The sequence below is a fragment of the Macaca fascicularis genome, chromosome 1 (genome assembly GCF_037993035.2).
Source record: "Macaca fascicularis isolate 582-1 chromosome 1, T2T-MFA8v1.1".
NCBI lineage: Eukaryota > Metazoa > Chordata > Mammalia > Primates > Cercopithecidae > Macaca > Macaca fascicularis.
Window position 1 is genome coordinate 209,857,066 of NC_088375.1, and position 16,528 is coordinate 209,873,593.

The 16,528-nt window shown below is 43.5% G+C and overlaps 1 protein-coding gene across 2 annotated transcripts; it reads left to right on the forward strand.

Annotated features, from left to right (window-relative positions):
* Positions 1 to 3,309: 3,309 nt before the first annotated feature.
* Positions 3,310 to 13,210, forward strand: SYF2 (SYF2 pre-mRNA splicing factor). 2 transcript variants are annotated; one of them, XM_005544407.4, is made up of 7 exons: positions 3,310 to 3,370; positions 3,601 to 3,708; positions 6,331 to 6,456; positions 7,218 to 7,335; positions 7,921 to 8,011; positions 10,767 to 10,865; positions 12,458 to 13,210. In XM_005544407.4, exons 1-7 carry the CDS (start codon positions 3,347 to 3,349, stop codon positions 12,621 to 12,623), a joined length of 732 nt encoding a protein of 243 aa, XP_005544464.1. In that variant the 5' UTR covers positions 3,310 to 3,346; the 3' UTR covers positions 12,624 to 13,210. The 2 variants fall into 2 exon arrangements, with proteins under 2 accessions (XP_005544464.1, XP_045233793.1); XM_045377858.1 differs by lacking the exon at positions 10,767 to 10,865.
* The last annotated feature ends 3,318 nt before the right edge of the window (positions 13,211 to 16,528 follow it).

Sequence of the window (16,528 nt, forward strand, 5' to 3'; positions counted from 1 at the left end):
GTATTAGCCAGGATGGTCTCGATCTCCTGACCTCTTGATCCGCCTGCCTCAGCCTCCCAAAGCGCTGGGATTACAGGCGTGAGCCACCATACCCAGCTTGTTTTAATTTTTCATTTCTGGACTTGTGGCGATGTTGTTTTTCCATATTCTATTAGATAAGAAACTGGTTTTGTCTTGTGCAGATTTAGGCCAATTATGCAAGCTCTATTTATTCCATGAAGCATCACTTTTCCACTGAATCTCATTATAAATTTTCTATTCTGTTCTGCTGATTTATGTGTCATTTCCTGTGTATCACATTGTATTCATTACTAAAGCCATTTATTAAGTTTTAATTCCTCATAAGGCAAGCGCTTCCTTGGTATTTTTTTTTGTTGTTGTTAATTTTTGTGACAGGTTCTCGTTTGGTTGACTAGGCTGAAGTGTGGTGCCGTGATCACAGCTCACTGTAGCCTCAAACTCCTGGGCTCAAGCAATCCTCCCACTTCAGCCTGCCAAGCAGCTAGAACTACAGGTGTACACCATCACGTCCAGCTAATTTTTCTAATTTTTTGTAGAGGCAGAGTCTCACTGTGTTGCCCAAGGTGGTCTCGAACTTCTGAACCTAAGCGATTATTATTATTATTATTATTATTTTGAGATGGAGTCTTGCTCTGTCGCCCAGGCTGGAGTGCAGTGTCGCGATCTCGGCTCACTGCAACCTCCGCCTCCTGGTTTACACCGTTCTCCTGCCTTAGCCTCCCGAGTAGCTGGGACTACAGGTGACCACCATCACGCCCAGCTAATTTTGTTTTTGTATTTTTGGTAGAGACGGGGTTTCACCATATTAGCCAGGATAGTCTCCATTTCCTGACCTCGTGATCCACCCGCCTCGGCCTCCCAAAGTGCTGGGATTATAGGCATGAGCCACCGCGCCCGGCCCCGGCAGTTCCCAGCTTGACTTTTCCCTTTGGCTTAGTGATTTTGGGGCCCCAAGATTTATTTTCCTTTCACACATGTGTAACTGTAACATAAATTCCCAGAATTATGATAGCTGAGTCAAAGAGTAAATGCCTTAAGTTTTACAGGTACTGCCAAATTGCCTTCCCTAGGGATTGAATCAATCTTCAGTCCTATCAGCAATATGTGTAGGATTCATCTTTCTTCGGTTTTAACAACACAGTGTGTTGTTGAACTTTTAAGATTTTTGCCACATTATTTTACAGTTCCAAAAAACAAAAACAACGACCCACTGAGATTCTGATGGGAATAATGTGACATTTATAAACTCATTTGAGATACTCCTTTGTGATAATTGTTTTCATGATATTAAGTCTTCCAACCAGAAAATAGCTTATCCGCCATTTATTCAGATTTCATTTACTTCAAAGTATTTTTTATTTTTATGTTACTATTTACATTTTGTACCTAGATATCTTTTCATTTTAGGGATTACTTTTTCATTTCTGTATCTAACTAGTAGTTGTTAGTGCAGAAAAAAATAATTTTCATATATTCCTCTTATATCCAGCACCTTACTGAATTATCTTAATAACTTTAGCACTGTTAGTAATTCTGGCATTGCCTCTCCACTGAGCATGTAAGAATAAACAAGATGGGTGGACCCTGCTGTTCTCCAGTAATAACGCTGATGAGGAAAATAGAAAATGGACAGACAAAAAGAAAACTTATGCAATTGGAAATAATTAAAATAGTGACAGTACTAAAAGTGAGACGGTAGTCAGGGAAGACCTGCCTCTTTTTTTAAAACTTTATTTTTATGTCTGGGCACGGTGGCTCACGTCTGTAATTCCAGCACTTTGGGAGGCTGAGGTGGGCGGATCACGAAGTCAGGAGTTCAAGACCAGCCTGGTCAACACGGTGAAACCCTGTCTCTACTAAAAATACAAAAAGTAGCTGGGCATGGTGGCAGGCACCCGCAATCCTAGCTACTCGGGAAGCTGAGGCAGGAGAATTGTCTGAACCTGGGAGGCGGAGGTTGCAGTGAGCCGAGATCAGTGCCATTGCACTCCAGCCTGGGTCACAGGGCAAGACTCCGTCTCAAACAAACAAAAACCACACACACACACAAACAAAAATTCTTTTTATTTGTATTATTTTTTAATTTAGAGACTGATTCTCACTTTGTTGTCCAGGCTGGTCTTGAACTCCTGGGCTCAAGCAATCCTCCCGCCTCGGCCCGGCAATTTGCTGGGATTGCAGCCATGAACCACCACACCTGGCCAAGACCTGCTTCTTGGAGAAGGTGACAACATGCTAAGCTCTAAACGGAAAGAACTTTCCACTTACGGGAATGAATGGCACTACAGGTTCTTCCTGCCCACTACAGACAAAACCAATTCACTGAGAAGTGCTACTGCAGTATAGAGTTGTATTAATGTGACGCTGGCCTCAGGGAAGAAGGGTTACCACTCAAGTAAGTTTTCCTGAAGGGTCAGCCCAGAGGTTAGTGTTTTTCAGCTGGTTTGGTGTGGGCAGAGCAACAGGGAATGGGTGCTGCTGATTGGTTGGAGATGCAATCATAGGGGTGTGGACTACACTCCTCAACAGCTGAGCCCGCCTCTTGGGGGAGGAGTGGGGCAGAGGAAGCGGTTGGGTCATGAGTCACGAGTCCAGGTGGGGTCACTTAGTTGCCAGAATGCGAAAGTCTCAAAAATGCCTCAAAAGACCAATCTTAGGTTCTACAATAACGACGTTACCTACAGGAGTAATTGGGGAAGTTACACATCCGATGTCCTCCGAAACAATGGCTGGTTATCGTTTACTACATTTTAGCAGAATTCGCCCCTCATATACCTAACCTCCCGGTCTTTCATTAATTTCATAAAGGCAGTTTCAGCCCCCGAACAAGGCGGGGGACTGTTTAAGGGAGGGACTATGCTCATCCTTGCTTAAAAGTTAAACTATAAATTCTCCCATGGTGAGCTTGGTTTATGCCCAGGAATGAGCGAAGACAGCCGCCCTGCGAGGCTAGAAGCAAGTTGGAGTGAGCCATGTTAGATTTCTCTCACTCTTTGAAAAGGCGGTTTCCAGGAACAGCGTTCAGAGTAGGGGAGTTTCTATTAGACTCCTTTTGGTCATTTTTTTCTAGTCCTCCGATTCTGAGCTCTTCCCAACCCTTTTCTTGGCCACTCAACTCCCGCTGTCCTTGCCCACGCGGATTCTCGCGGCTGCGCGAGACCCTGCCCATCCAAAACGTTTCACAGCTAAAGGGTCCCAACTTCCGGAGGCCGCCCGGAAGGGGCGGGGCTTATGGTAGCTCATTTGTACGCATCGGCCCGGTTGTCTGAAGGCTGACGGAAGTGCTGTATGTTGTTGCCGGAAGTGGGAAGAGAGAAAGGTTGTGATGGCGGCTGTCGCTGCATCCGAGGTGAGTTCGAGCGACTCTACACCGGGGGTTTTGTTGGTGAGGGTTCCGGGGAGCGGCCTGGAGAGAGGTGGAGGCGAAGTCTAGTTTCGCTTCAAGGAGGCTCAGACACTGGGATCAAGTCGGCCGTGGAGGCCCTAGGCCCAGCCTGTGGGGACCGGCGGGGACTCGGCCTGGGCCGTCCTGGGAGAAGCCGACCTGGCTCTGCCTGAAGCCAGTTCTCTTTGCCGCAGGTGCTGGTGGACAGCGCGGAAGAGGGGTCCCTCACTGCGGCGGCAGAGCTGGCCGCTCAGAAGCGCGAACAGAGACTGCGCAAATTCCGGGAGCTGCACCTGTTGCGGGTGAGTAGTCTTGGAGGCCGGCTCAGATCCGTCACCTGGCCAAGCCTTTGCGCTTTTGTAGAGGGGACGAGGAAGCCACACCACTGCGTCTGACAGACCAACAGAGCAGGATCATCTGAGAGGAAAGCTCTGTTCGGTGGTACTCAACCCTGGCAGCACATGGGGATCGTTATGAGAACTTTTGAAAATATACCTGTTCACTCTAGCCCCCCTCCTACCCACATCCAATTTAATGTATCTGGGTTAGGTTTGCGAGTCTCCATTACTAACAACCTCCCTGCTCTGTGATTCTAACAAATTCTTCATTTTACCTAGGGAAATATGTAGAGCTAGAGACAGGAAGAAACTTGTGTCAGTAAGAGACCTGGTTCACTTGATTTAAAAAATAATCTTCTATCAGAATCTGTTTGAAAAGGGAGAAAATAATCATCTGTCTCTAGGACTTCTGGGGGAAAAGAATAAAAAGAAAATTAAAAAAATAATGGGAAACCTTTGAAAGTCTACAGCGTGGTAGTTCCCTGGAAGTGCAGAGGAGGAGAGATGAATGCAGTTTGTGGGTCTCCAGGGGGTGCCTCGTAATAGGTGACACCTAAACTACTGTTTGAAAGCCAGACAACTAAAGGAGTTAGAGAAAGATAATCCAAGCAAAGGGAACAAATTCAAAGAAAATTTGTATTAGGGATAAGAGTCCAGCAAATAGCTGGCTGCAGTTGGAGCTGAGAAAGAGAAAAGCAGCCCCTATTTCAGCATGGAGTGACCTGACAGGCCATGGGTTCACAAAACCCCAAAATCACTCTGACTGTTGTAGTGAGACAAAACAAAGAAGACTTCTTGAAGCACAAGAATGACCACGTATTTCTTTATTCTGGCTAACACCAGTGACAGTTATTACCAAATACAGCATTAGTCTCCGTTACTTCTGCCTCCTATATAAAAATTTAAGATACCTAATTGTAGAAAGCCTCTGCTTTCTGACAGTACTCAATCCAGATCCTTAACCCTCACCCCAGCCACCTGATACAAACCCAAATCCTGGAACGAGCCCCTGCTAACGCCCTTTCACTCAAATGCCCACAGTTCCCCGTGGTTTGCTCTCTTCTTCTATGCAACAGACTCAACTTTGTTGACCATACGTGTGTTCTTGTTGTCTTTAATTGCAGGACTTTTCCAGAGCCAAGAATATACTAGGGATGGTAGTTGGGAGGAGTCTCTCTCTTTGCCTAGGGAAAGTTAATCTAATAAACAATTAAAAGGACATGCTTAAATATTTAGAGTGATTGTGTAAGGAACACATGTTTGGAAATTAGGAGGCAGGGCTTCATGGACAAACTGCCACCAGCTTATGACCTAAGAAATGTCTAACTTAAGTTTTCCTTAAGATGATATACTCATTTTGTTTTATACAATTAGGTTTATTTAAAAATAGACACCTCTCCCCGCTACCCCAAGCTTCAAAAAAAAAAGACTCTTCAATGGTACTTCAAATTCCTTTCATTTTTCATTTGCCAATGTAAACTGTGAAAATATTTTTAAAAGGAGGGGAACTTGGAAAGCATTAGAGGCATTAAGATAGGTATTAAATCCTCTAACCCAAATTGAGGCATTTTTCTTGAATCAGGATTAAAAGATAATTGAGGCCCGGTGTGGTGGTGCATGCCTGTAATCCCAGCACATTGGGAGGCTGAGGCGGGCAGATCATTTGAGGCCAGGAGTTCGAGACCAGCCTGGCCAAACTGCAAAACCCTGTTTCTACTAAAAATACAAAAAATAAGCCAGGCATTGTGGCACATGCTTGTAATCCCAGCTACTTGGGAGGCTGAGGCAGGAGAATTGTTTGAACCCTGGAGGCGAAAGTTGAAATGAACTGAGATGCTCCAGTATACTCCAGCTTGAGTGACAGAGTGAGATTCTGTCTCAAAAAAAAAAAAAAAAAAGAAAGTGTCTTTCACATCATGTGATGTAATTTTGTTTTTTGAGGTGTCTTGCTCTGTCACCCAGGCTGGAGTGCGGTGGTGCAATCTTGGCTCACTGCAACCTCTGCCTCCTGGGTTCAAGTGATTCTCCTGCTTCAGCCTCCCGAGTAGCTGGGATTACAGGTGTGCGCCACCATGCCTGGCTAATTTTTGAATTTTAAGTAGAGACGGGGTTTCGCCATGTTGGCTAGCCTGGTCTTGAACTCCTGACCTCAGGTGATCCACCTGCCTCAGCCTCCCAAAGTGCTAGGATTACAGGCGTGAGCCACCGTGCCTGTCCGATTTAATATTAATGCCAAATAAAGTCTACTTAAGTGCCACTATAGTATGGTCCCCAATGTTGCAAAACCTTGTTCTGATCCAATAAAAAGGGACCACACAACTCAATAGAGGCAAAGCTGATTTTAACCCCCAGGGCTCTGGAACAGCAAACCAGTGCAACTCAACACATTTTTCTTGATTACATAAAAATGTAGACCCTATTAGGCCATTCCCTGGCTTAAAATACTATGATGGCTGGCTGTTGCTTTTAGGATAAAATGGGGTCACCTTATTAATATGTCCTGCCTGACCCTCCTCAAAGAAGGCAAAATGTATCTGGATTTATTTTCATGTTTTAGCTGACAGACTTCTTGTGTTACGGTTTTAGAATGAAGCTCGTAAATTAAATCACCAGGAAGTTGTGGAAGAAGATAAAAGACTAAAATTACCTGCAAATTGGGAAGCCAAAAAAGCTCGTTTGGAGTGGGAACTACAGGAAGAAGAAAAGAAAAAGGTTAGGAACTGTTTTATCTTCATAAGTGATTTAGTCAATCATTCTGTTGTATCAAGACACTACAACATGGTGGTTGAATACACTGGCTCTTAGGCCAAGCTGCCAGAATTGAAATTCTGGTTCTGTTCAGTACCGAGTGCGACACTTTGGGTGAGTTTATTTGACTTCTCTGTACCTCTGTTTTCTCATCAATAAAACAGGAACTGTAACAATAATTATTTGAGTTCATTATGAATTCAGTGAGTTAATGCATGTAAAACATTTAAAACAAGGTCTGACACCTGATTAACACTCAATAAGTATCATGTGCTCACTTATATACCATAGTGTATTTCCAAATTTCCTTTAAATACTATTACAGTGGCCGGGTGCAGTAGCTCATGCCTGTAATCCCAGCACTTTGGGAGGCTGAGGCAGGCAGATCACTTGAGGTCAGGAATTTGAGACCAGCCTGGCCAACATGGCGAAACCCCATCTCTACTAAAAATACAAAAATTAGCCGGTCATGGAGGTATGTGCCTGTAGTCCCAGCTAGTTGGGAGGCTGAGACATGAGAATCCCTTGAACCTGGGAGGTGGAGGTTGCAGTGAGCTGAGATCACACCACTGAGCTCCAGCCTGGGTGACAGAGCCAGTGAAACTCCAACTAAAAAAATACTATTAAAATATTGGTTAATATTTATTGGATCTTTCTTGATGTAAAGTAGATGAAATTATTGCTTGTATCATAATTGTAGGTGTCAGCTTTTTTCTTCTTTTTAGGAATGTGCATCAAGAGGAGAAGACTATGAGAAAGTGAAGTTGCTGGAGATCAGTGCAGAAGATGCAGAAAAATGGGAGAGGAAAAAGAAGAGGAAAAACCCTGATCTGGGATTTTCAGGTCAGATTGACCTTTATTGAACTTTATTGACTGGGCTGTTAGTCATTTCCTTCATTGTTTCTGGTTTCAAGAAAGGATGTGCCTCTTGTGCTTCATGGGATATTCTTGATGAGGCCTAAAGACCAAGAAAAGTACAAATACGTCTCTTAGGACAGAAGTTAAAAAAAAGGCTGTGCTTCAGTTAGCCGGATTTTTAAATACTTGATGGTAAAATTTATCAAAGTCTGTTTGTCAGCATCTTCAGGGTAGAAGCTATGCTTAGAATAGTGTTTTGGGCATATATTACTTCACACAGATTGAGTGTCCCTTGTCTGAAAATCTGAAATCCAAAATGTTGCAAAATCCAAAACTGTTTGAGTGCCAACATGATGCTGTGATGCTCAAAGGAGATGCTGATTGGAGCATTTCAGATTTTGAATTTAAGTATAATGCAGATATTCCAAAATCTGAAAAAAATCGGAAACACTTCCGATTCCAAGCATTTTGGATAAACGATACTTACCTATGATAATTTAGATTTTTCTCTCAATAGGAAGGTCTAAACAAGGAAATATATTATCTCAGATTCTGATTTTATATTTTTAGATTATGCTGCTGCCCAGTTACGCCAGTATCATCGGTTGACCAAGCAGATCAAACCTGACATGGAAACATATGAGAGACTGAGAGAAAAACAGTGAGTCCTTTTTCATCCTGAGCTGATGTGGATATATTTGTGTGTTTGTGTTTGTGTGTGTGTATGTATACATAAATAGAAACATACTTTAATGCTAAGGTATGGGTTATTAATAGCTGTCTAAGGGTGGTCTCTGTTTTTTCTGGATTTTTTTTTTTCCTTTGAGACGGAGTCTTGCTGTCTTGCCCACGCTGGAGTGCACTGAATGGTGCAGTCTCAACTCACTGCAACCTCTGCCTCCTGGGTTCAAGTGATTTTCCTGCCTCAGCCTCCCGAGTAGCTGGGATTACAGGTGCCCACCACCATGCCCAACTAATTTTTATATTTTTAGCTGAGATGGGGTTTCACCATGTTGGCCAGGCTGGTCTTGAACTCCTGACCTCAAGTTATCCGTCCACCTCGGCCTCCCAAAGTGCTGGGATTACAGGTGTGAGCTACTGTGCCTGGCCCTTCCTTGCCTGGCCCTTCTGGTTTTTTTATTTTATTTTATTTTTTAAAGAGACAGTGTCTCGCTCTGTTGCCTAAGCTGGAGTGCATTGACACCATCCATCATAATTCATTGTAACCTCAAACTTCGGCCTCAAGGGAGCCTCCCACATCAGCCTCCCCAGTAGCTAGGAGTACAGGCATGTGCCACGATTCCTGGCTAATTAATTTTTTTGTAGAGACGGGATCTCACTGTGTTGCTCAGGCTGTCTCAAATTCCTGGCCTCAAGTGATCCTCTCTCTTTGGCCTCCCACAGGGTTGAGATTACAGGTGTGAGCCACTGTGCCAGGCCTAGTCTCTGTTTTGACAGCACTGTTTATTGCTTGCTTCACAGCAATTAATCACCTGTTTTTTGTTTTTTGTTTTTTTCTTAACTGGGCATTCTAAGACTGGTTGTTGATTGGTTAACACTCTTGATTGTTGTAGTTACTGAGATATTTTAGGAGGCATAATGCTTTAGTGCTGGGGTTGGTAAACTTTTTCTGTGAAGGACCAGATAGTAAACATTTCCAGCTTTGTGAGCCATATAATCTCTGTCACAGCTACTCAGCTGTGCTGCTGCAGTGCAAAAGGGGCTGCAGAGGATTCATAAATGAATCCTCTTTTCATAAAGGTGGTGGGCTGCTGTAGTTTGGCAGTTTGCTTTAGTGGAAAAGGAAATAACCTCAGGATGGAGCTCTAATCCCACCTCTGTCCCTAGCACTTTGTGACATCTGATAAGTCCTGGAGCCTCTCTGCCTGTTGGCTCTTTGATCTGTAGAGTGAAGGTGTTGGAGGAGTTGATGACTTAGGTTCCTTTCAATTCTGTAATTTTTTATTTTTTATTTTTATTTTTATTTTTTTTGAGACAGAGTCTTGCTCTGTCACCCAGGCTGGAGTGCAGTGGCACAATCTCGTCTCGCTGCATGCTCCACCTCTCGGGTTCAAGTGATTCTCCTGCCAAGTAGCTGGGATTACAGGTGCCCACCAGCATGCCTGGCTAATTTTTTTATATTTTTAGTAGAGATGGGGTTTCACCATATTGGCCAGGCTGGTCTCGAACTCGTGACCTCAGGTGATGTGCCCACCTTAGCCTCCCAAAGTGCCTGGATTACTGGTATAAGCCACTGCACATGGCCCTATTTTTTTTTTTTTTGAGATGGAGTCTTGCACTGTTGCCCAGGCTGGAGTGCAGTGGTGTGATCTCGGCTCACTGCAGCCTCAGCCTCCCAGGTTCAAGCAATTCTCCTGTCTCAGCCTCCCAAGTAGCTGGGATTACAGGCACCCGCCACCACACCCAGCTAATTTTTGTATTTTTAGTAGAGACAGGATTTTGCCATCTTGGCTAGGCTGGTCTCAAACTCCTGACCTGGTGATCCACCTGCCTCAGCCTCCCAAAGTGCTGGGATTACAGGCGTGAGCCACTGTGCCCAGCCTCCACATGACCCTATTTTTATTCTTTTAATTACAAAATTTTTTTTTTTGAGACGGAGTCTCACTTTGTTGCCTAAGCTGGAGCACAGTGGGGCGATCTTGGGTCACTGCAGCCTCCACCTCCCGGGTTCAAGTGCTTCTCCTGCCTCAGCCTCCCCGAGTAGCTGGGACTACAGGTGTGTGTCACCACGCCCAGCTAATTTTTATATTTTTAGTAGAGACAGGGCTTTGCCGTATTGGCCAGGCTGGTCTTGAACTCCTGACCTCAAACGATCCACCTGCCTTGGCCTCCCAAAATGCTGGGATTACAGACGAGAGCTGCTGCACCCAACCTGTATTTTTTTTAAAGAAAAAATTAAAGTAGGATCTCACAGTAAATACATGTGTATATTTTCTTTCTTATCGTGTATGGTAGTTTAGTTTGAAATTTGAAAATGGAGCATTTGCTGGGCGCAGTGGCTCCAGCTTGTAATGCCAGCACTTTGGGAGGCCAAAGTGGGCAGATCACAAGGTCAGGAGTTGTAATCCCAGCACTTAGGGAGGCCGAGGCAGGCGGATCACAAGGTCAGGAGTTCGAGACCAGCCTGGCCAATATGGTGAAACCCCGTCTCTACTAAAAATACAAAAATTAGCCGGGAGTGGTGGCGGACGCCTGTAGTCCCAGCTACTCGGGAGGCTGAGGCAGGAGAATCGCTTGAACCCAGAAGGCGGAGGTTGTAGTGGGCCGAGATTGGGCCACTGCACTCCAGCTTGGGAGACAGAGCGAGACTCCGTCTCAAAAAAAAAAAAAAAAAGAAAAAAAAGAAAATGGAGCATTTATAGTGTTACCATAAGTTCATTTTGCTGTCTTTTCAGTGGAGAAGAGTTTTTCCCAACATCCAATAGTCTTCTTCATGGAACACATGTGCCTTCCACAGAGGAAATTGACAGGATGGTCATAGATCTGGAAAAACAGTAAGCATTCAGTAGAGCAGCCTGACGTTGTAAATACTTCATGACAAAATGCACTTGGAATATGCACCTAAATCTGATGTGCTTAGAATGAATTCACAAGATAGAAATTATACTTGCTAATTTTTGACCTGTCTATAGTGGTTTGGGGATGGATAGCAAGTATGGGTTGAATATATCTGATTTGGAATGGAGATGCAGAATATTGATGAAATTGAATTGTTACTATTGAAGAGGAAAGGTCTAAAAAAATGATCCTTCTTTAAGTGTTTTACTTTAACAACCACTCCCCTGTTTGATTTGAAGAAGCAAGAATGTGGTAGTAAATGTTCTTCACTTAGGTTTGTGTTTCTTAATACTGATAGAGGTGACTATTAGGTAGAGCAGAATGAAAATATATTTTAAGAGTTAATACATGTAAAGTATTAAGAATAGTGTCCGGGCTGGGTGTGGTGGCTCCTGCCTATAATCCTAACACTTTGGGAGGCTGAGGCAGAAGGGTTTCTTGAGCCCAGAAGTTTGAGAACAGCCTGGGCAACATAGCGAAACCCTGTCTTTACAAAAAAAAAAAAAAAAAAAAATACAAGAATTAGCTGGGCTTGGTGGTGTGTGCCTGCAGTCCCAGCTACTTGGGAGACTCAGTCAGGAGGATCACTTGAGTCCAAGAAGTCGAGGGTGCAGTGAACTGTGATTGCAGCACTGCACTCCAGCTTGGGCGACAGAGCGAGACCCTATCTCAGGAAAAAAAAAAAGTGTCTGGCACATATTATGCCCTCAGTATTAGCTGTGGTTATTATTTAATACAATTTTTTTTTTTTTGAGAGAGAGTCTCACTCTTGCCCAGGCTGGAGCGCAGTGTCATGATCTCGGCTCACCACAGCCTCTGCCTTCCGGGTTCAAGTGATTCTCTTGCCTCAGCCTCCTGAGTAACTGGGACCACAGGCGTGTGCCACCACTCCTGGCTAATTTTTGTATTTTTAGTAGAGACAGGGTTTTGCCATGTTGACCAGGTTGGTCTCAAACTCCTGGCCTCAGGTGATCCACCTGCCTTGGCCTCCCAAAGTGCTGGGGTTACAGGCATGAGCCACTGTGCCTGGCCTATTTAATATTGTTATAGTTATCTTCTTTTTTAGAAAATGTATTTAAATTTTTTTTTTTATAGTGATGGAGTCTCCCTATGTTGTCCAGGCCCTGGTCTGGAGCTCCTGGGCTTAAGTGATCCTCCCAGAGGACCTTTTGGGAGGCCTTGTCCTCCAAAAATAGTGGGATTACAGGCATGGGATTACAGCCGCCATGCCCAGCCAATAGTTATCTTCTTTTAAGTGGTTCTTCAGTACAGTCAAGTTCCCAACAAGGGATGATTGCTCTAGCATTCTGAAGATGAATTTGTTGTATTTATTGGATTTCACAGTTCATATTCTGAGTTGTGCCATTAATTCAGTTTCAACTTGAATGTGATGAAAACTGGCCTGGTTTCCTCCAGCCCTCACAATGTGTGCTAGTCTAAATGTAGATTTTATTCCTGTTTGGTCACATTTTATTAAGATCAAAAGAGAAGGCAATTTTGAATTTTGTAAATTTTCTTCTTTCTCCAGGATTGAAAAACGAGACAAATATAGCCGGAGACGTCCTTATAACGATGATGCAGATATCGACTACATTAATGAAAGGAATGCCAAATTCAACAAGAAAGCCGAAAGATTCTATGGGAAATACACAGCTGAAATTAAACAGAATTTGGAAAGAGGAACAGCTGTCTAATCTCTTCAAGAACTGTTTATAGAAGCTTGAGAATGGGGTAAAAATTTCTGCTAGCAAAATCAAGTTCTTTTTGAAATTTTATCAGTAATCCAGAATTTAGTAGTCTATGCCTTCTCACTCAGCATTTAGAAATAAAAATGTGATTTCTTAAACATATATCCTTTCATGTATATTTCCACATTTTTGTGTTTGGATATAAGATGTATTTCTTGTAGTGAAGTTGTTTTGTAATAATCTACTTTGTATACATTCTAATTATATTATTTTTCTATGTATTTTAAATGTATATGGCTGTTTAATCTTTGAAGCATTTTGGGCTTAAGATTGCCAGCAGCATACATCAGATGCAGTCATTGTTGCTATCATTGTGGAATTTGATAGAGTCTAGACTCAGGGGCCACTTGGGGTTATGGACTCCAAAGCCACGGACAGTGATGAGGAAGATGGCAGTGGCCACTGGAGGGCTGGAGCAGTCTCTCCTCATGGCGGCCTGTGACCGAGGTCAGGAAGGAGTGGAGCTATTCTCCCATGATACTGACCATGTGCAGTTCCCTTTTTAAAAAGCAATAAAATGCTTTGGATTAGAATTCCTAACATTTTAAATCTATTATTTAAAACAAATATTTGTATGTATACATTTGTTCATACACATACATGCTTCCATTCTACAAACACTGAAAGAACGTTTTATTATGGAAAATTCCATACATCCAATACCTTTGGTGAATCCCATATACCCAGTACCCTGTTCAACAATCATCAACTCATGGCCAGTCCTGCTTCATCTTTATTTCCATTTACTTTCTTCATGACTCTTATTTTGATGCAAATACTAGATGTGTAATTTCATCTATAAATATTTTAGTATGTATCTCTGAAAGATAAAAACTTAAATGACCACAATACTGTTATCACTGCAATAGATATATTTTTATAAAACTCCAGATAGAAAGATTGCTGTTTTTTCTATATGTTGAATGAAATGCTAAATATCTAATTGGGACATTTTAAATTCAAAGAAATCTGAAGCTCAGAAAATTTCAAATATTGGCTGGGTGCGGTGGCTCATGCCTGTAATCCCAGCGCTTTGGGAAGCTGAGGCAGGTGGATCACTTAAGATCAGGAGTTCGAGACCAGCCTGGCCAACATGGTGAAATCCCATCTCTACTAAAAATACAAAAATTAGCCGGGCGTGGTGGCGGGTGCCTGTAATCCCTGCACTTTGGGAGGCTGAGGCGGGAGAATTGCTTGAACCTAGGAGGCAGAGGTTGCAGTGAGCCGAGATCACACCACTGTACTCCAGCCTGGGTAACAGAGCAAGACTCTGTCTCAAAAAAAATTCAAATACTTCAACTTTAGTGTTTAAAGGCAGCATAACATATGATGCCACTGGTGATTAATTATTCTCTTTAAATTAACAGCACTTTAGAAAAAATTTCTGTTCTCCCTTTGTTTCCTCTCCTGGCATTTTTTTTTTTTTTTCATATCCACCTGCAACGTGAAAAAGGACATAACAGAAGGTTATTTATTTTTCTGTAGAGATGAGGTCTCACGATGTTGCCCAGGCTGGTCTCGAACTCTTGGGCTCGAGCTGTCTTCCTGCCTTGGCCTCCCCAAAGTGCTGGGATTACAGATGTGAGCCACTGAGCCCAGCTCCTCTCCTGCCATTTCTATGCGCATTTAATCACAGATCTATCACAAAGCCTTGATGCCTCTGAAAATACTTTGAGTATGTTTCAATCTTTTTATTCCCATTTCCACTACCTTACGTCTTCTTTGATCCTGCATATCACAATAGCCTTAAAAAACACCTTAAAAATATTGTTGAATAGAATATGGCAATGTATTTAAAGGAACAATTCACTGTGACTCAGCAGGGTTTGTTCTAAGAATGCAAGAGTAGTGTGTAGTCTATGAGTTGCCTGGTTTAATTTGTTTTATGAGACAGTCTCGCACTGTTGCCCAGGCTGAAATGCAGTGGCATGATCTCAGTTCACTGCAACCTCCGCCTCCCAGGTTCAAGTGATTCTCCTGCCTCAGCCTCCTGAGCAGCTGGGACTATAGGCACGCGCCACCACGCCCGGCTAATTTTTGTATTTTTTTGGTGATTTTTGTATTTGTGCCCGGGGTTTCACCATGTTGGTCAGGCTGGTCTTAAACTCCTGACCTTGTGATCTGCCTGCCTCTGCCTAATTTAATTCTTTATTACCAACCAGCACCCAGATTTTTTTGTGAATTTGTTGTAATATTTCCAGGTAAACGCTTGGTTCCCCAGGGCGACTATTATAGGTGGTCAGATGTTATAATTCTGGCTAATAGGACACAAGCTAAATTTATCTTGAGAAACCTTTTCTTTCCTGATATGGGAAGAGGTGGCTACTTCTCCCTTTCTCCTTCCTTCCTCCTTGGATCACATCCAGGAGGCCTGGAGTTGTAGAAGCCCTTTTGTGTCATGAAGTAGCAAGCATGAGGACAAAAGTCAGCATGAAGAGGAGAGTGGAGCAGAGCTTGGTTTGCAGTGCTGAGCCTCTGCACCTAGATGCTCACTTCTTTTACACTTACTTGCTGTTGAATAAATTTATTAGGTTGGTGCAAAAGTAATTACGGTTTTTGCCATTACTTTTTTTTTTTTTTTTGAGGTGGAGTCTTGCTGTGTCACCCAGGCTGGAGTGCAGTGGCACAATCTCGGCTCACTGCAACCTCCACCTCCCGGGTTCCAGTGATTCTCCTGTTTCAGCCTCCTAAGTAGCTGGGATTACAGGCATCCACCACCACGCCTGGCTAATTTTTGTATTTTTAATAGGGATGGGATTTCGCCATGTTGACCAGGCCTGTCTCAAACGCCTGACCTCAGGTTGTCCGCCAGCCTCAGCCTCCCAAAGTGCTGGGATTACAGGCGTGAGCCACCATGCCCAGCCTTTGCCTCTACTTTTAATAGCAGAAACTGCAATTATTTTTGTGCTAGCCTACCCAAGGATGGTTCAATTTCAGGGCAAATGTCAACAAATTAAATGTAAATGATAGCAAACAATAGTTTTTCTCCACTCTAGAAATAAGTACCTAGAAATGGAGAAGGGGGGGAAATAAATAGTCCACTTATAATAGCAACAAAAATGATATTCAGGCACAAATTTAATGAGAAAGCGCAGGATCTATGTAAAGAAGATTATAAAATCTGATTGAGTAAACAAGGCCGGGCACAGTGGCTCACACCTGTAATCCCAGCACGTTGGGAGGCTGACGCGGGTGGATGACCTGAGGTCAGGAGTTTGAGACCAGCCTGGCCAACATGGTGAAACCCTGTATCTACTGAAAATACAAAAATTATCCAGGTGTGGTGACACGTGCCTGTAATCCCAGCTACTCGGGAGGCTGAAGCAGGAGAATCGCTTGAACCCGGAAGGCAGAGGTTGCAGTGAGTTGAGATTGCACCACTGCACTCCAGCCTGGGTGACAGAGTGAGACTCGGTCTCAACAGCAACAACAGCAACAACAAAAACAGAGTAAATAGGAGACTTCTGCATCAAACCAAGATGGACTAACAGAGAATGGGTTTACCTTCCCGGTGGAACAACCAAAAAAACAAAAAACAACAAAAAAGGATGGCATATATGAAACAGCAGTTTTCAAGATACTGGAAATGAGACATGGAAGAAGAGTGACACCCGGGGGAAAGCCAGCTGTGATCACACCAGCTTGCTGTCTTTGGAGAACTTTTAGGCTGTGGTGTGTGGAGAGAACCCAGAGGAGCCCAGTAGACACCCTTAGTTAAGAGCTAGAGCTGAAAGTCTGGAGGAACCAAGGCAAGAGCTCGCAGTACAGAGCACTGGGGAGAAGAGAGCTACAGGGATGTCTTTAGAGGGTCCCCTCAAATACCAGGCAGCGTACTGATCAGCATGGGTATG

Coding starts and splice junctions, on each gene's coding strand:
- SYF2 (XM_005544407.4), top strand. CDS start 3,347: ATGGCGGCTGTCGCTGCATCCGAG. Junction 3,709..6,330: donor GGGAGCTGCACCTGTTGCGG/GTGAGTAGTCTT, acceptor TTACGGTTTTAG/AATGAAGCTCGTAAATTAAA. Junction 8,012..10,766: donor GAGAGACTGAGAGAAAAACA/GTGAGTCCTTTT, acceptor CTGTCTTTTCAG/TGGAGAAGAGTTTTTCCCAA.